Here is a 20,386-nt window from a genome sequence, read left to right as displayed (position 1 = left end):
ACTTCCAATTCCATTTATTTGGGAACTTTTAATGTACAATGCTTAAAGTTTTCAAAGACAAAAATGACTTTGCTTAAGTATGTGCTTTTAAATTCTTTTCTGTTTTATTCTTTATATTTTCATAGTTCTGCCTCTAATGCTTTTACTTACGAAGCATCTCAGAATTCCTTTGAACAATAACATAAATATGAAATTTATTATTGAAAATAAAAGGAGTATTTGCTTACGGATTAAAAAAGAAAACTTTCAAATATGTTTTGACCTGCATTTTCTTTTCTTTGTGTTAAAACGTTACGGAATAAAACTTTTTAAAAAATCCAGCACTTCGTCACCTCAGATTGCTGTATTATTAACTTTACCAAATAGGGTAATTGACAGATGTGTGTACGTTTGTTGAAATGATTAAAAGCTGTTGAGAATTGTAACCTGTCAGTGTTCCCTGGGAAACGAAGTCATATCCATCTGTTAGGGGGCTCTCTAAAGGACTGTAATGAGTCACCTTTAAAATGGCAGCTGTCACCCTAGGATTTGAACCTTGAAGCATGAAAAAAAGTGCATATATCTATAAGGATGCATGTGCTTCAACCAAAAGGGAAAACATATCCCCAAATTTCACGTTCTTGATCACAGAAGGAGGTCAGAAAACAATGCTGTGTTATCTATAATGGGCATTTATAGTGGGCACCACCGTCTGTCTGAGGCCAATAAGCGTCAGGCAAGCAGGGGTGATGTTGAAGTTTGGTGAGACATTCTATGTCTGCCTGTAACTTTTCCCTTGTCTTTAACATTTCTCAAAATGAATATACCCACACAATGAACTTTGTATGGCTCAGCACCACCCGTGGAAATTACCTTCGCTGAACTTCAACAGTAAAGACACAAAAAGAGATTGAAACAGAAAGGCACTGCATTTATTAGTGGTGAGGGGAGAAAGCATCAGAGTCTTTCATGCCCTTTCCCGGTAACCAGGTTCAGTGTTGCCAAATGGGGATGGGTAGGTGAGAAGTTTCTTATATTCATTCTCTTCTTTAACTGTTTCTATTTTCTTCCTTAGTTTTGATGTTTTATCTAAAATAGGGCAGGTGGACTCATAACATTTGCTGCGAAATAAAATGCAAATTCCACTATGCAAATAGGCCATTAGGAAGTAAATTAGCTTGAACCATAGTGGTATTTTAGCAATTATATTGCTTTTTAATATAGAAAGATTCAGCATAAATAAAACCCAGCATGTTTGTGTCTGTGCTGGGGAGGTGACTGAGTGCCCGCTGGAAGACGAGCGTCCAAGGCTGAGGCTGTGGTTTTCTTTTTGCCTCTCGAGTTCATTTCAAAGTGTTCCTGGTCTGTTGGTAACACCAGCATTCACTTCAGTGTATAATAACTTTATTTTTCACATGCTTAGTGCATATTTAGTCAAGTTATACTAAATAAAATCTCACATGTCGATTGGCTATGGTAATCACTATTTATATTAATTAGCCTGTTAATGTGCAGACTTTCAACTTTGCCACTGGAGTTCCTGTCACCCTTTTAACACATTACCATTATTATTTTTAAACCAGAGTCATTTCAAGTTCAAATTCATAAAATGTGCACTGGAACCACCCACCCTGCATTACAGATGGGTAAAACAGAATGTGTCAAGAGAAATAAAACTTTTAAGAAACCATTTGCACTCACCTTCCCCTCACCTCATTTAGAAAGTGAATCTGACATTTTTTGGCATTCCACATATTACTTTGAAAGAATTAAAATCTGTATTTATGGTAGAAAGATGCCTAAGAGATCAATAGAGACATTCATTCTACAGCATCTAGGCATATTTATGGTCACTTAGCTTCTGCTTGAATGTTGCCATTCCTTGATCTGTCCCCTCCCCACCATCATCACCTTTTCTCTCTGGCCCCCACGAACTCCCGATGTCATGGTAGAGACAGAGTCCTCATACACCTTAAGGACAGGTGACTCGAGGTTGGAGGATAAGTTGATCACGCCAATTGACCTGTAAGGCAAAGTAGGCTAGACCCTCAAGATAGTCCCAGAGGCAGACTCTTTTCCCTCCCTTTATAGGCATGGAATTTTGTTTTCCCTGCCCTTCTTAGGGAATCAACTTTAGACTGCTTCGGGAGGCGTAAACAGCCAACCCAAGCAACACCTTTCTCTTTCATTTGATGGAGAGTCTTCTGTTACATGTGTTATTGGTACTGATTAGAGTTTGAGATAATATTCTCAGCTGCAGGGAGACACTGGCCCTGGCCCTGCCAATCTCCAGAGCAGAATATACCCACAAAAGTTGGAGATAAATTCTTATGCAAGGTAGTTAAGAAGAATTGCTAAGACTCCTCTTGAAACTCTGGAAGAAAATATGTCAATCCATTTAATATTCAGTGCCCATTATGCAAAGCCCAATGTTGTTCACTCCTCTTTGCTTAACTACATCCTTTTTCCCTAAGGCAGGATTTCTCAATCCCGAGCATTACTGACAGTTTTGACAACATAAATCTTTGTCGGGGGTGAGGAAGGCAATACTGTGCATTGCAGGATGTTTAGTAGCTACTAGATGCCAGTAGCAATCCAACTTCCCCATCTCTTGACAACCAAAATCGTTCCTAGATACTACCAAACATCCTCGCGGGGCGAAATTGCCCCCAGTTGGCAACCACTAATCTTAGGTTATTATTCCCTATTTCAGTGCCTAAATAATGAATAATTATAAGCCCCTCTACTGAGATGCATAGAACATTAAGGAAGCACTAAGATAGGACACCTATATCAGTCTGGGAGTTCCTGGGACAGTGGACATCGACAAAAAATTCTTAGGCATGGGGTTATTCTGCCTAACAGAATTCACACAGCAGATACTAGGAGATGCTGGAGAATCTGAGAATGCTAAAAAGCTACTTTTCCAGGGATGAAAATCATCCCCACTCTTGATCTTCGCCTTTCTCCTCTGTCTCTCTTTGCTTCCTAAAGCTTCAAACATGATTGCGGATTTCAAAGGAAGAATTATTTCTGGGAAGTGGGAAACATATACATAAATACTCTGCTGAGGGCTTGAAGCTGAGAATTGCAAGATTCAGCAAAGTTGGCACTGCCTCTAGATAGTTGGATCCGACCCAAGAACAAGGTGCTATTAGGCAGCATCTTATGAAGAATGGATCACCAGGCAGCAGCAAGCTGTCCTAGTGTTATTTTCCTGAATTCACATTCAGCTTGGCAAGACTTTCACAGAGCTCTCCCAGCTAGTGAGCCTAAGTCAGGTGTCCTCGAGTGTGTTCTTAAGCTCGGCATTGAACTAACCCACCTTTCCAACCCTTTCTAACTTTCTAATCAGAAAATACTGTGACTTCATTGAAATATTTTTGCACACACTGCCTCTCTCTTCTTCCGGAATGCATTTCCTGTAGATCTCCACTGCCAAAATCCTGTCCCACCTTAAATGTTCAATTCAAAAGCTGCCTTTTCCAAGAAGCTATTACTGATTCCCTCCCCAGCTTCTCATTTCCTCAGCTGAAAGTACTTGCTCTCTCTATTGTTTTTTTTTTTGCCCATTGCAGCTTGTATTTCTGTCACAGTACCAACTACAAACTGTATTTGTGTAAATATCTTCATTTCCCAATATATGTTAAATTCTATAGAGACAGAGACTGCATTTTATTAATATCTGTGTGCTCCATTCTATTCAAAAACACACTATATGCTCCACAAATTAGTGTTGAATTGAATTGGGACGTCACATTCTCAGGAACGAAAATCACCAGAGAAGCCAGGGTTGACCCTTCATTTATTTCTTTCCTCCCCTGGATTATGAACAGAGAGTAAATTTGAGTAGTTATCTAAAATGAAAGAAATGTTAAAATATGTATAATAGTTGAATTTTAGAGGTGTTTGGGGGAAAAACGCAGATTGAGAAATCATAAGCACATAATTTCAGCGGTAAGGATCTTTTCTTATCTTTAATCAAAGCCAAACATTTCATATGATGAGATATTAAAATGAAGATTTCTTAACGTATAGAAATTAGTAAAGACAGAGTAAGATGATCCACTTTCTATTACTTTTGCAACCTTTCAATGAAGTAGCTAGGCATTTACACAAAGATTTTAAAGAAGATCCTGCATCTTAACCTATTTACCTCTGTTACATTTTATTATGCATTTTGTCCATTTTAACACTCCATGTAGGTTACATCTGAAAAATACTGTTAGTTTTCCTATAACTAAAAAAAAAAGTTTGGACATTTTCCACCTGATGCCATTGAACATATGTATATATATTTATATATATAAACATATTTAATGGAATAATAGATTAAAAAGACTACATAATAGGTCATATTGAGAGAAAATTATGAAATGAAGATGCAAATAAGAGCATAGTCACATGCAAGGCCGTAGACAATTATAGGATGTTTAATACTACAAGCAGATATAGACGAAAATCTGATTTTAAAGGGGGAAGGATAAAATAAAAGTTCAAAAATCTTATCTCAAAGCAAATTATTATATTGATGACATAGTCTTTCAACTGAAATGGTAAAGGAAAATAATATCAAAATCTGATTTCATATTGCTAAAGAGGTAGTACTGAGATATTCAGGAGTCATATAACAAATAAACGAATAGCATGTCCAATCTATTTGAATTTAGATTCCCAAAACACAAAATAGCTAATTAGTGTTAAAAGGACATTAAAATTTACTTCTGGGCCTCTTGAGAATAAAGCTGGTTTTCTGTAAGTTGTAAAGAGAGATACTAAACAATGTTTTAGTATTCAGCTAGAATCAGAGCCACTTCCTTTTTGATTAATCAGTCTGAAAATGACTTTGACAGCAATTGCAATCTCTCTTTTTCCTCTGATCACTGAAGAAGCCAATAATATGTTATCTAACACGGATGAGGCAAGCCATATATAAAAAATGTGTTGCTCGTCCCTTAGCTATATTGCTACTGCTTAACTTCCCTCTCTCCTTTATTTTGTGATCCTGGTTGTCGAATATTTGACTCTCATTCCCTCAGATGTGTATATTAATCCATATGTATGGATGTAATATTTCAATGTCTCTTCAATATTGCTAGACTTTATGTAATTATTTCTAAGAAGCCAATTTGTAATCCTATTAATTTAGTATATGCAAAACTTCATGATCTAAAAGAATTCAGTAAAGCCTTTATGATTGCTTCCAGGTGAGGATATACCAAGTTCATGGACAAAACTAATGTTCCATAGCATCCTTTTAGAATATTTTGGAGTACACACCATCAATGTTGTGAAACATTTTTATAGATGGCAATAAAAAGTTGAGAGCACTCAAGAGAGCCACGGTTCTTATGACGTCTTTTCACTTTCTTGGAGACTATAAATCCTATTCTCTGCTTTTCAAATTATTCAATACTGCTATGAACTATTAATACAGAGACAATCTAAATTATATGATGTGACTGTCAATATAAAGGGAAAGCCCTATTACTGGCATTATTTAATTTTTTCAGATGATAAATTTAAGATACTAGAGAGGCAAGATATTAAATAGGGTGAAATTGTAGAATTCACAAAATCTGAAACAAGCAGAGGAACTGGACTTTTACTTTAAGTGTTGGCTTAAGGCTTCCTAGTTAATTGACGTTGGATAAGTCCATTTTCCTCTTTGAGCTTCAGAATTCTTAATTCTATGATGTCTGTAAATTTGTGAAAGTGCTCTATAAATTAGAAAATTCTCTACAAACAGAAATTATCAGTATTAATTTAGGTTTGTGTAATTATTCTTTTAGTCAGCCTTCCTGATGCTGTAAACCCCTAAGGAAGTAAGCAGAATCTTGATATCAGCAACACTGAACACACACTATGTTTCAAAGAAAATACAGTGATAATCTGTATAAGGTGAACAAAAAGACGCTTCCAAATTTGGCTCTGTTTGTTTTTGAACAATCTTTGAAAAATACTGTGAAATAATTTGAGTAATATAACTTCAGGGAACCAAATTTTTAAATATAAATCATAATCAAAATTTAGATTATTAAAATGCTATAGATATTAATGTGTATAAGAAAAAAAGAGTGGAACAAATAATAAGTTGTTCCTCTCAAAGTGAAATATTTCATCTGTAAGATAAAAAGTACAAGACCTATCTTGAACTAATGGGTGATAAATCAACCTGTGTAATATACAGTTTATAAAAATTCACTGAAATCTTCCCTCCCTGATTCAATCCTTGCATGTAACATACTCATTATTGATGAGGATTTTAGGCTGGTTAATTTTAAAACTGCAGATGAGAAGAAGGCTCTGAGGACTGGAGTTTGCTTGCCCTTTGTTGGGAAACATTTACATTTGTAAGGGAAACCTCCATCTGTAAAGATGCCTCCCTCTCTGTGCCGGGAAGAAGGCGGATGGCCTCATCTCTAGAAACTCTTAATTAATGCCAGAGGCAAGAACTTAAGTTGTTTATTGCCTGGCAACTTCATGTAACTGACCCCTCCCCCCAAAATTCTCCTTTGTCTTTGGCTGAGGATAATATTTATATGGTGGCTTCTGCCATTTACTCAATCCGGTTTGATTCTTATCTAAAAGTTGTGGGACTGCCCAATGGCCTGACCCTACCGGCACTGAGACCATTTTAACTTTTTTACATATTCTTTCCTTTGTCTTGTAAAGAGATAACTCATGTACCTATGCCTTAAATTTAGCCCTACTCTCCATCCATGTTGGCAGCAGAAGCGGCAACAGCAGCAGCTCCTCCTGCCCGTGGGTCCTGTCCCCATGCAGCAGCTCTGACTGCCCATAGGTCCTGTCCCCATGCTATTCCACACTATTCTCTAAATAAAAGAGCACTACTGCCAGATCTTGAGAGTCCAAGAAATCTTTCTTTCAACTCCTCGGCTCACTGACCCCACATCATTTCTGATCTAAAATAGTTTGAAAAAACTAAGTTATCTTTTGATAATTTTTTCTGATATGTTAAAAGGGGGAAATGGTAAAAGAAGCCACATTCTCTTTTAAAAATACTAAGAATTAATCCTTAATGTACAGTGGGTTGTCCAGCATTAGTAGTGTCTAAAATGAACAGAAGATGATGTATTTCCTTGGTAACCATGCGCAACCATCTCCAAAGGCACTTTATAGAGTTTGAAGATGGTCCATTGACTTGCTGATCTATCTCTATGTGCCATATTGATGCAATAGTGACCTTTAAGAATTTGTTATCTTCATATCCTACAAAGAATGTTCCCTACGATCGTCAAATAATTGTATCTTATGGGCATAGCTTCTTTAAAAAAACATAATTTGAGGGTCTTTAATAGTTCGTTGACATGGGGTAAGCCTGTAATATATCTCCCATCACGATTTCCTCCTAATTGCAGCATGGCTAGGTAAAGCTCTTCTTTTGAATGGCTCATTGCTCCCTCAACCCTGGTCAGATGGTTCAGGTGAGTCAATTAACAGGTTGGTCTACTCTCACACTTGACAGCAGTGAATGGCATGGTAGGCATATGGTTTTTCCTATTTTTTTTTTTTCCTTTAGATTGGCACCTGAGCTAACAACTGTTACCAATCTGTTTTTTTGTTGTTTCTGCTTTTTCTCCCCAAACTCCCCCAGTACATAGTTGTATACTTTAGTTGTGGGTCCTTCCAGCTGTGGCATGTGGGACGCTGCCTCAATGTGGCCTGACGAGCGGTGCCATGTCCACGCCCAGGATCCGAACCAGCAAAACCCTGGGCCGCCGCAGTAGAGCATGCGAACTTAACTACTTGGCCACAGGGCAGGCACCAGGCTGGCTTTTCCTATTCTTAAAAGTGAAATTATTTTCATTATGAAAAGGTAATAGTGTCAAGGCAACATAAAGCCATTTCCTATGTTAGCAAACATCACCTAGGTGCAAATTATAAGTACCTTGAAGGCAAAATGTACTTGGCTTAGTTTTTTGTACCTTAAGATCCTTGTACAGCACCTGACACTTAAGTGGTGCTCAGTGAAAAAGAAACAGACAAGTTTACAAATCAATGAGTGAAAGAATGAATAGACAAGCTATTTAGCCTATCCCAATAGGTCTCGCCCATAAAGATCTTCTTAACTATGAGAAAACAAAGCACTCTTCTTGATATATGTTATTCTGTCAGAAGAACAGTAAAGTCAAAAAAAGAAACTTAAATGGGTAGAATATCATGTTGGTTTGTAATTTAGGAGATGCCACTCACTGAGGGTGAGATGGCAGAAATGTGGGATGTGTGGAGTAACTGAGGAAAAATGCAAACAACCAAATCCAGTTTATAAAGAGGAATGTGTATCAGAACTTACCTATTTGTTTCTCCCACCAGACTGTGACCCAGGTACCATTTCTTGTTTACTGCTTACTCCTGGGGCATAGTAGCCCAGGGCAAACACACAGTGGGAATTCAGTAGATGTTTGTTGAATGAGCGGAAAGAGAGGCTCATTATTTTAAGATGCCATGATAAACATGCATTTACTTTAAAATGCCATTTATAAATATGCGTTTTCATCAGTCATGTAAGATTATGAAGGGGCTTATAAAAATTACTTTTCTTCAGTCTTTAGGATCTTGTACCAAATTGTCTTCAAGCCAATTGCAAATATTAAAAGCCACAAGTATCATTAGGTTATGATTCCATGGTGATTATTTGACTAGCCCACCTATGTAATCTATCCAAAAGATAAATTATTAAAGATAATTCTTAAATACATTTTTTAAAAATCTTACTTTACAGGCAAACAAATAACTAGCAAAAATTGTTGTGATGCCACAGTTGCTTTCTAAAATAATTATGATCAGGGTCCCTGTACGCAGTGTGTAACACATCACTTGTCTGTTAATGAATTCAAGGGAAGGCAACACCACTATTAGTAATAGCTTTTTATTCGGAGTCCTCATTTTCCAGATAGGTCACATTAAACACAGCCATTAAACAATAGCGTTGAGATAAATCCATACAATGTATGCTGCTTTTGTTGTTGTTGTCCTTGTTCACCAATCTCTTGGTGCAGCTAAGAACCTTATGGAGCGATGGGGCTGATAAATGGGAACAGCAAACCGGCAAAACACTGGGGCCAGGAAAGTCAGACTTTAATCAGGTCTCTTTCAATTATGTTTCGAATCAACACATCTTGATAGCCAAAACTCTCATTTGAATTAATGCTCTGATAAATGCTGTCTGTTGTCAAAAGAATATAATTAGACAATAACGAGTGGGCATATATTATGCCAGACCTCAGTCTACTTGTTGACCTCAGCAACTTCTACTCCATTAGGCAACAAACAGCTTTTAACCTGGTTCTAATCAAGCATACTGCTCTATTACTACATACTGCACTATTGACTATTTTTTATGGTGTCATTTTTTAAATTGAGCAGTGCCTAGATCCTTTAAAGGGAAGTCATGTTTTACAAGATCTCAGCTAATTTAGGAAAACAAAACAAGTCAATTTCCCAACCAGGAATTCAATTAATTTATGGAGCAGTGAGCCAATCTTTGTATATTGCCTGCAATAAGGAGAAGTATGTGAGGTTAAGAAATAATGTGAAAGCGTTCTTTGAAATTGCATGATATGTCTTGGAAATGTTTACTTTGGCATAGGTATAACTAACACTGATTCTCACTACTTTTAACTTTGATGAAAAGATCTTACATCATTTACATTTAATGAAAAGACTGTTTTGTTACTGATTTCTTTTTATTTCATCAGTAAACAATTTTTAGAGCTTTGACTTTCTTAAGAAAATTTCTATAAATTCTTTTCCTGTGCTTGACTTCAGTTATTTAAGGACCTAAAAGGCAAAGTATTATCAGACTATTCATTTTGAATGTGTGGGATTTTTCTGAGGGGTTAGTATTTGGAGGATGTGAATTAAGACAATTTTTTCACATTCTGAATTATGCTGAAACCCCTTGAAAGATCACTGTTTGATCATGTATCTCCCTGGAGAGCAAGTTGCTCCCCAAAGGGGTGATTTTGGCATCTCATAGACTTCCATGGAAGCCAAGCACCAGAGGTCTATGATAAAGGCAGTTGCCAGCCAAACGAATAAAAGCGAGATTCCCTCAACTCAACAATAAAAGCTTAGAGTCCTGACTGCTGAATTACCACCAACTTGTAAATAAATAATCTCTACTAAATACAGATAATGTGTTAAACAGCTAACACTAGTAAATCACTGGTGACAGAGAGCCTAAAGGTAAATCCCTCACACATTGGCACAACCAATTCTGAAAATCTTATAGTGTTTTAATATCTTTAGACACATATAACAAATTGAACAACTGGTTACTCAGCGTTAAGAATGTTTTAAAGAATAAACCCTACTCTCTTGATTGATTTCATTTACATACTGCCTTAGATTTTTACTAAGTGGCTAGTCTAGTAAGAGAGAGGCAACACTTGGTAAGACTAAATGGAAATCAGTTTTCCATCAAATTTCAGCCAACAAGCTAAATCAACCTGTAGTCTCCTGGCAAAAAGTAACATCATATAACAGAGACAACACATTTCAGTTACATAAATTGTCCAAAATATAGAGAGTCAATTAGCTTTCACATGTACAAGATCCCTTCTTTTCTAATTTAAACATTTACGAATAATAAAAACCACGAGTAGAGCTTTGGAAAGGCTGTTACTAGGAACCAAATACAGTTCTCAAGAGAATAAGGCTGCTGGGAGGTGTCCACTCTTCCCTTTCGAAGCAGTTTTGCCAACGAGGTACAGTCTAAAATCTGGACGGCATTTGACGGAAATATTTTCAGTTGAATTTTTTGAGGTTTAAAATTACAAAACTTAATTCAGTTCAATATTTGTTTTTGCTTTTGTTTGTGTTTTTAATATACAGATTTTATGACATTTATGCTGTTTCTACACTGGCGTGGTGGCCAGAAAAGAAGGCACAGAATTCTCCACCAGTTTGCAAATAATGCGTTTTTCTACTCCAGTGCACAAACAGCCTTTATTTAACTCAGCACCACATTTTCTAAGGTATGGGCTGGAAACTGTTTGTCATGAAGCTGTAAAATGCCAAAAATTTTAAACTCTGAAGGAAAATGTCAATCAAGGCGTTTTCCCATCTGCTGTTACTTCTGCAAGTGCTAATTTTATTTTTTCCAACTCCTGAAATTTGAGGTTTCCTAGCCTCATATGGAAGAAAGTTTGAAATGTGCTAAATGTCACAAGAAAAGGTGCGACCAAATGAAGGAATAGAAGGTGTATTGTTCTCAAAGGACACCAATAAAAAGAAGCAGAAAAGCATTGAGAAAAAGGAAAAACATTTTAAGACCCAGACCTCTTGAAAAACACTACACAGTGTAAGTAACCAATGCTGGTACCATACATGCATTAAAGCATTTTTCATGGTTTTGAAATAGAATGGGAACACGCATCTTGAACCACTGAAGATACTTTTGAGAACCAATCAACAGTATGATATCTACCTAGGCAGAAGCTGTATGTTATTGAGAAAACATGAAAAAGTTTCAGGTATTGGTACAAATGTAATTCTTGTGATTTAGCATGACTTTAATAAAAGCTTCTACAAGGACTTGCACATAACCCTGACTGACGGATGTATTTTTTGACCTTTCAGTTAGCTCCATCAGCTCACTCAAACACATTTTGAACAGATTATGTACTGTAGTACTTGGTAGACTATACATTAAACAAGAGACTCTGCTCTGAGGCACTGCTTCCCACACTCCATGGGGAAAAGGAAGCAGGAAAAAACAAAACTCATAGAGTTCGACAGCTACTGAGGCAACACTTGCCATTTACAATATAAGCCCAAATATTTTTGCAACACAACTATATATTAATTTAATAAAATACACAATATAGCTCTTATACACTTAACAATTTGGCTCATATGCACTGAATCTGCAATAAATCAATAAAAATATGTCATTTGATGTAAACACGTTGAATCTTCTTACACTTGCACATTTAAATGGTCATGTGATTTGTGTATGTCTAAGACATTTTCACTTTCCTGAGCTATTTTAGTGTCCACCAATGAATAAAACATATTAATCATGTTAATTTTCTCTGAATATTATCACTCAATGGCAACTATTTTTCAGAACTTTCCTGGGTCAGATTTAAAACATAGCCATCATTATTTATATGTTTGTTGGACACTAAAATGCTTAAAGAGACATTTTAAACCTTTAAATTTTCTTCTCCTTTCATGAAGTGAATTAGTCTATGTGTGTGCAGGACAAAATGGACTATATCTTTTTACACTTAACTTTTATACGACATGAGGTGTCTTACAAATGACCAAGTTTTTAAGATTTTTTTCGACTAATGATATGGAATGTTCTTTGTGTTTATATGTGTGGCAGGTAACTTTATACAGAAATGTTTACCACAAATATGTGTTAATGTTTGGTGTAGCTTGGACTACTGCAAGGTCTTTTTGGGACTTTCAGTAGAAGCCTATGATGACTGCTAGAAATCCACCACAGATCACAAATTATGACCCTGCTTTGTATGGGGTTTATAGGTAAACAGTTAAGTCAGCATAAATCACGGAGGACAGTCTTAAAGTGATCAGAAATACTTCAATTCTCACACCGCATACCTTCCTAACAGATTGTCAAAAGGTAACTCGCCTCCTCATTCTTGCCTCCTGTTTCTTCTCCCTTTTTTCTTCTCTCTTTTTCTGTTCTCTTTGAGCATTGTTATTTCTGTTCTAATATAAGGTTGGTCAAAACAAAACCATTGTTATCTCTGAAAAAGAAACAGCAGTGAAAAGAACATACTTGTGGGCACTTCAGATGTTCACTAAAAGCCTTAAAGCAGCATTGGTCTTTCTTCCTCCCTGTAAAATGGGTTGTCACCAGGAGGGATCATTTTTAAATCAACAGAAGAGACAAGAAAATGCCAATGCCTTTTTTTTTGTTTTTGTTTTTCACTTTCTCACAGCCACAGGGTCGTTTCCCCGGCAGTCCTGCAAAAGCTTATCAATTTCTCTCACGACTTCCTCTGCATCCACCGACTCTCTGCCCAGATCCCTGTTGGGGTGGTCAAGCTGCTCAAGAACAGCACCCATCTCACTGGAATCCCGGCTGGCTCTAGAATGCACATCTGCGAAGACCCTTGCCATCTGATCCGAAGCCATGAAGGAAGGGTCTCTTGGTTGCTTACTAGGCGACAGATACTGACTGTCATTGGGCAAGTACTGGCTACTTGCTTCAGCCAGGGCTCCAGCTTTTGCCTCGCAACCATCCAGAGAGCCTTTTGTTGAGGTGCAAGGCTCAATGCACGCCTTGGTTGGGCTGCTTGATGCTGAGGGGACCTCTTGGAGGAGAGGGCTCAGGGCACGTTTGGCTTTTAAATAAGGTTTAACATTGGCAATGAGAATAGTGTGCTCTCGCTTGTCTTTTCCAAATGTACAAAAAGTCTTTTTCCCAGTGGGATTCACAGTTTCATAAGTCTCAGTCTCGACATTAGCTTCAACTGTGGGTACAAAGAGATTTGTGCGGTAATCTGCATTTTCAGCTTGATTGGCTGCAGGGAACTGTGGCATCCAACACCTGTCAGAATGACCAAGCACTCGGCATTCATCTGTGCAATTAACACACTCTTCTGGTTCTGCAAAACAAAAGAGAAAACAGCAAATCCAATCATTAGAGTTGCCTTTAAATTTCTACCAAGGCTGCAATCAGCTCTCAGTGGGCTTACTTGACCTCTGGTCTCTTAATTAAAAAGGAAAAGAAAACAATAATTAAAACATTTCAGGACGGTTGCATAAACCTGCTGTTTGAGACAATGGTTTTATTTAAGTCTATCCTCTAGATATTAACGAATTCCCATAGCCTGGGAAAAAGTAAAAAGTGGCCATTAGAGAATCATTCTCAGTAGAATAGAACATCACTGTAAGCTAATCTCCTGGGGATATCAGTTTGTCTTTGTTCCGTATAACTCATCCTGGAAACGGTGAATTTCAAAAAGGATTATCAGGATTAATTTTTCAAATCAAATAACAGGGCAAAACTGGATTGCAAACTTCCATAACAAGTCCTAAGCTGCCTTTTTTTTTTTTTCATGTTTTAGCCCTATTTTGCTTGTAATTGTTATTTTGGTGATAGTCATAAAATAAAAGGTTTCCTTTAAAAGCCTGCTTTTCCTACGGAGAGTAGCAAATGGAATTTTCTATCAGAATGTGTTATGAATAAGCTTGTCAAAAAGTGCACATTCCTATTTTATTAGATATGCGTATGGATCATGTAATCAGTTTTCTTCACTTCAGCTTTTTGTTTTTGGTGTAAGTAGGTGAAAATGGATTTAGTCAACAGATACAGTTGAGAATGAATGACAAATCATGGATTCCTATTTTTAAAGATAATGCTTTCTGTGAGAATTTTTGCTTCTCTTCTTTGTCAATAGGCATATAGAGAATCTAAATAAAGCATTCTTTAATGATCCCTATTTCAAAGATGCTGAACAGGAAAATATGAAAGAAAATTCCTTCATTGTGACAACAGCTGCATACTTCCATGACCCTAATATTTTAAACTATAACTTTGAACTACATCTTCCCAGTTGTCCCTTCATCTACAAATGGTTGTTCCCCTTATGTGTAACAATCCTTTTTAAATCAGAGACTCTTTTTTTTTTTCAGCAGAGGATATTTACAATTTACATCTATGTGATGGGAATAGAATTCCCTGCACATTTAGGAACACTTGGGATTGCCTCTTAATTGATGCAAGAGGATCTCTACAAATTCATAGTGTCCTGTGCAAGGAAAAAAGTCCATGTGAAAGATATTTAAAATAGAAAGCAGTAAATTTTAACAGTAGTGATAAATTTATACTGCTACTTTTTAAAATCATATATAAAGTCTGAATTTATATATAAAACATATAAATAATTCCTTATCCAAAAGGAAAAAATAAACAACAATCTATTTTGTCTCAAAAGATTTTAGGATAAAATAATTTCGTACGAGACTAAAAGGTTTTAGAAAGGAATCAAAATGACGTCTTGACAGAATAAAAAGACTGTGGCGTGTATCAGTCACACTTGTGAAATGTTAAAAAAATATTTAGGTAATTTGCCTCTATTTTAATTTTGTCATGTTTTTAAAAATTTATTTACCTATGAGTGAATGAAATATGTTAAGTTTATCATGTAATGCAGGCAAGAATGCTGAAATGTGCTCTCAAAGCTAGGCATATAAAATTTTCGAAGAAGTCTTCCTGTACGGATTTAAAGTACAGCAGAGATTAAAAAACCAAAAGGATATCAGAAAAGTTTAATATCAGGTATCTCTCTTCTTTGCCTATTCTGAATGGGAATCATAAATATTACCTCTGTATCTGTGTCAGTAAGTGTTAGAAAAAGATAATATGTATCATTTTATTCAATCAATTTTATCTTTCAAAAAGACAGTAGAAAACGTTACTATCTATTTCACTTGGTAATAACTTTTTTATCTTATAGGCTTGTGATTTTTAAAAAATTCGTTTACAACCCATACACTCAGTTTGAAATACAGCAACACAGTTTTATATTCCAATATTGACTGGCCTTCCATTTCAGCAATTTGGATAGACTAGCATTGAATAAATTCAATCTGAATTGAAGAAGAGAGTGAAAGAGAGAGAATAATGCAGATGTATGAATGTGTAAATCGACCTCGAATTTGAAACCATCAACATAAAATGATTGTTTGCACTTCAAGGCTGAAAATCTGCAGCTTTTTATTTGACTTCTTTATGTCACATCCTAGGGAGCAAATTTTGAGTATTGATTATGATACATTATAAGCTGTTCACCTAGCGATTAGACTGTAATTTTGACGGCAGCAGTTCACACACAGCGAAGAAAATCGAATGACACTTTTGTACTAGAAGCACAAACTGTGAGCATAAAGTGACCTATAGCTGCCAAGGGTCAAATAAAGATTTATGGGAGAGTGGAATTATTTCTGAAGTAACATAAATAAATAGATAAATCAGTAGGCACATGAAAGAGATATAGGTAGGATATAATGAATGACTAGCTAGACAAAAAAAAAAAATAGACAAAATGAAAAAAAAGAAGAAAAAAGAAGGAAGAAGGAAAGCTAAGTGAAAGGAGAGAGGTAATCAGGAAGCGAGGAGGGAGAGGAGAGGGTTTTAAGAAAAGGGGAATTGTATTGGCAGGCTTTCTGCCATGTGTACCTCCTAGTATATACGTTTTTAAATCCCCTCAATAAAATAAGGGTCTATAATAAAGAATAATAGTGTGGAGTATTTTCTCAAGCCCTAGAGATATAGAGGTAGATAAATCAAACTTCTTTCTGTACCTCAGGGAAAACGGATCCCTGAAAAGATATGTTAAAGTGTAAGCTATAGAAATTAAAAAGTAGCAAATTATATAAACAGCCACTATTTGCATAGATTACACATTTGTATCCGAAACCAAATTCAGAAACCCTGCACAGAAGAAATCAAAGCAAAAATAATTGATCCAACATTCATTTTTTTTCTTCTGGACCAATCTGGGATAACAAAGAATTTATTTACCATAATTTTCATCCTTGCCTCAATATAATATGATTATCCTTTCACAGAATGCACCCTTTGCCAAGAAAGATGGTATAATCCAAATGGTGTGAAAATGAGAGAAACTGAGAGATGAGCATGTTTATGTTGCAAAGAGAAAACAATTCTAAAGTCCAGCAGCTGGAATTCAGGGCAGTTCAGCCTATAGGGAAAGCTCATAGTGTTTAATTTTTAAATGCATGATTCCCTGAAGGATCAGGTGACAATCAGATAAATTTAAATACTTGTTTAGTATTAAGAATCATTTTCTATCCTCCTATAGTCACATCTATTATACAAGCTCCCAAAGGGAGGGATCTAAACACAGTCATCTTCATCAGCTAAATTTTGCATCTTAATTTATGTGATAATTTTTGCAAAAGATATAAAGTCATTCAAATGATGATCGTACTTGCAGTTCAGCTGCACCACAAACCATACACACACGTGTATAGATCTTTATTTGTATATGTGTGAGTGACAAAATTGAGCTTTCTCCAAGTGTAGTTGAAATGAAATTTAAGAACTTAAATGCTTATCCAATGCATTCCTGAAAACTAAATATTAGTAACTGTCATAAGAGAAATAAAGTGAATCAATAAAATACACAGGAAAGTTCTAGATTCATAATATTTGGGATAACATAAATACATATAAATACATATAAACATATTTTTATATATAATGTACATGTATATGTATAAATCTTTTTATTTACAATCTCCAACAAACAACATTTCAATCTTTCCCTTTGCCCTACTACTGTGAGTGTGAAATCTATGCTTGGATCAACAAATTGACTACCTCCGATTTTAGAACTTTATATAATTCACATTGATTTAGACATAAAGATTTCTGAAACCTGCATATTCATATTGGCTGACATATCTGAAAGCTCCCTCTCCCTTTTTTTAACCTAGACTAAGCAGTTTAATAACTTAATCTTAGAAATATTAAGCAAGTAATCGTTTTGTGCCAAAATATACCTTCAAAGGAGCTGTCACTGTGGAAGTTACATCCAGGTGAGGAAAAAATATTTAGTTAAAATATCAAGTAATCTGCCCTTAAACTATTGAATTTTAGCCATCTTCCACAAAGATTACCTTAACTTAATGTTTACAAAGTGATTTTAATGTAATGTTACTATATATCCTTAGGAGTGCCAAGTCATTTCAATGATGGGTAAAAGGTGCCAACAATTACTATTTGTAAGATTAAAATTTGAAGCCAAAACACTTTGTAAACCAGCAAGGATTAACAAAAATTAAGGGGCCTCTGTTGAACATAGTTGTTTTGAGAAAGGTCAGAGAAAAAACTCCTCGCGTGTTATGACTCAGTGGTGCTCACTGTAGAGGAATCATGTTGAGGAAACAGGCCATAAAATTTCTTACTTCAGAGTAAATCAACCTCTGTATTCTAATCTGTCTCATTCTCAAGCAGGAAATATCACAAAGGAAGCAGTCAAACTTATTTGCCCATCTTCAAAGCACTACACCATGCCATCCAAAGAAAGATACTTGGCAACTAATTTGTTACCACTTAGGGAAATATTAGAAAACATGAAAGGATTTCCTCGCCTTAGTTTCAAATTTGCCTGCTGCCTCCAGAACCCACATATTTGTACATCTGAAAACATGCATATAGTTTCTAGAATAAGAGTTTCAGATACACATCTGATTTAATTTTTTATAATGAAGAAATAAATGTCTGTGTCTTAGAAATTTGAAAACCAAAATCTCTAAATCCGGGCATCACTGGGAGGTTCTGAAGTGCTGTGGCCATGGGGGAAGGATATCTAGGAGTTTTCTCTGCGTTATGACTGTCAACAAAATGGTTTTATTTCTGCTTGTAAACAGCTTTAAACAGGAATAGCACTCTTCTATTGGTGCCGTGGTTGCTACTGTTTCTAACAGCATCTTAAAATTAGAGTTGTTTCCAAGTAGACAACTCTATAAATGGAAGTCCACTTTTTATTTGTTCTCATTTTTCTTTTTTATTTCTAATTTACCTTCTTTCACTAACATAAGCTTTCATAACACCTAATTAGTTGTCTGGAAAAGGAGAGAGCAGACACCCATCTCTATTTATGGCTGGCACAAGTGTTCTGCAGAATAACTCTACAGAATTTAAACTAGGCACCCATCACAGATTATCTACCAGCAAACAATGACAAGCAAGACCTTAGACTGGCAGTTCATGTTTACCAGTTTTCTACTGAAAGGTTTTAATGGTGTAACCACAACTTCCTTTTACTGTCTTTTTTTTTCTTCAGCACACACACACTATTTCACACGTGCATACATACTTCTCTATCAGCACAGTAAATAACTTATCCAAATATATTCTAAAATATCACAGAAAAATATCAATACTAAAATAGAAATCTCATCAGAACCCAGTCTAACAAACCTCTAACAAAACTTTTCTTTCAGTAAATTGACATAATTTGCAACATCCTGTGAAGTGACACTTTTCTAACATAAATGGTTCTTTCTTTTTTGGGGTGATATTGATTATTATTCATTCACTTCCCTTTACCATCCTATAAACGCCTTACACTTGTTATGATAGGGGGAGTCATTCCATGTAAATGGCACCTTATATTCATTCAAATTATTTCCATTTATGATTTCTATGTCCCATTTACTACCATAATAGTTAAAAATAAATTTTCTGATTTCACTCTATCTGACTATGAGAGAGAGAAAAATTTCACTTTCATTATTATTTCTGGAGACAGTGTTGGAAAGTTATCTCAAAACTTTTTTCCTTGTGTCAGAATAAAAAAGAAAGGAACATTCTTTTACAATTACAATTATTAGAATTTTACCACATGCTTTTTTTTTCTGCTAGTGTTCACATAATTGCCAGGCTTAATTTTAGCAAAATTTTTAATAAGCTTGGTGCATCTCTTAAGCAGGGAAAAGCAAAGAAAAATGTGGCATCAGAGAACTACTCACTTTATTTTAGCTAAATGATCTTTCATCTACTGCATTGTATTTCCCATGTTTCTTAACTGTGCACGGGGATCTATGTTAGTTTACTAGTCAAGTAACTGATATACACATACACAGATGTGAAATGTGTTTTTGCTTCTTTTATTTTTCAGTGTAAGGCGGATCATGTATCTGGTTACCATATGCTCATTTGCTCATTTCAGGAGGATGCCCATTCACATAGTGATATAATGATAAAACACTAAGTATAGAACTCCAGGAACTTAAATTATTTCCTAATAATTGGCATAAGAATCAGAATTTAGAAACGTAGTTCACATAATAAAACTACTATGACAGAAATGTGTGTATTTTTAAGTGGATGCACTGCCAATCTGTTTTCCAGATTTTACCTCCATTGCGAAATGCCATCCTATCTGCTTTTGATAGGCAGAGAGCATAGTTTGAAGGGAAGTTATTACAATATTGTCAAATAGTCAAACCGTGACAGCTTTGAAGTACCGGTCTTGTACTATGCACCTGCATCGCACAATGCTTCTGCGTGTATTGCCACAGCTGCATTCAGACACCAGAAACCACTGGCCTGTATCGTTTTCAACTGAATCCAATTGCAGCTGGGTATCTAGAGTGCTTGGAGCATCTGCACTTACCATTCAGTGCACCGGCACACCTTCAGTGATGGTTTTAAGTGGTTGTGACCCTTTGGACATACTAGCATGTCTACCAGAGTGAACTTTCTGGCATATATGTTAGAAACACGTAGAGAATGCTCTGAAATGAAGAAAACTTAAATGGAAATTCATGTTAAAGAACGTAATGCTCTGGCATGAAGAAAACTTAAATTAAATGGAAACTCATGTTAAAGAATGGAAGCAAAAGGATATGAAGAAATTTGATA

At 35.7% G+C, this 20,386-nt stretch overlaps 1 protein-coding gene across 9 annotated transcripts in view; it reads right to left on the bottom strand.

The window, feature by feature from the left end:
• Positions 1-8,856: 8,856 nt before the first annotated feature.
• PCDH17 (protocadherin 17) overlaps positions 8,857-20,386 on the bottom strand; it is a 95,775-nt gene continuing 84,245 nt past the window's right edge. For all 9 annotated transcript variants that reach the window (XM_001493601.6, XM_070240320.1, XM_023621667.2 and 6 more), the window contains one exon: positions 8,857-13,592. In XM_001493601.6, coding sequence (XP_001493651.2) covers positions 12,910-13,592 — 683 coding nt within the window. In that variant the 3' untranslated portion in view covers positions 8,857-12,909. The remainder of the gene's footprint in view (positions 13,593-20,386) is intronic.

Source organism: Equus caballus, chromosome 17, assembly GCF_041296265.1.
Source record: "Equus caballus isolate H_3958 breed thoroughbred chromosome 17, TB-T2T, whole genome shotgun sequence".
In the NCBI taxonomy this organism is placed as follows: Eukaryota; Metazoa; Chordata; class Mammalia; order Perissodactyla; family Equidae; genus Equus; species Equus caballus.
The sequence above is the reverse complement of the archived record's forward strand: the minus strand, read 5'-3'. Positions and strand labels throughout refer to the sequence as shown.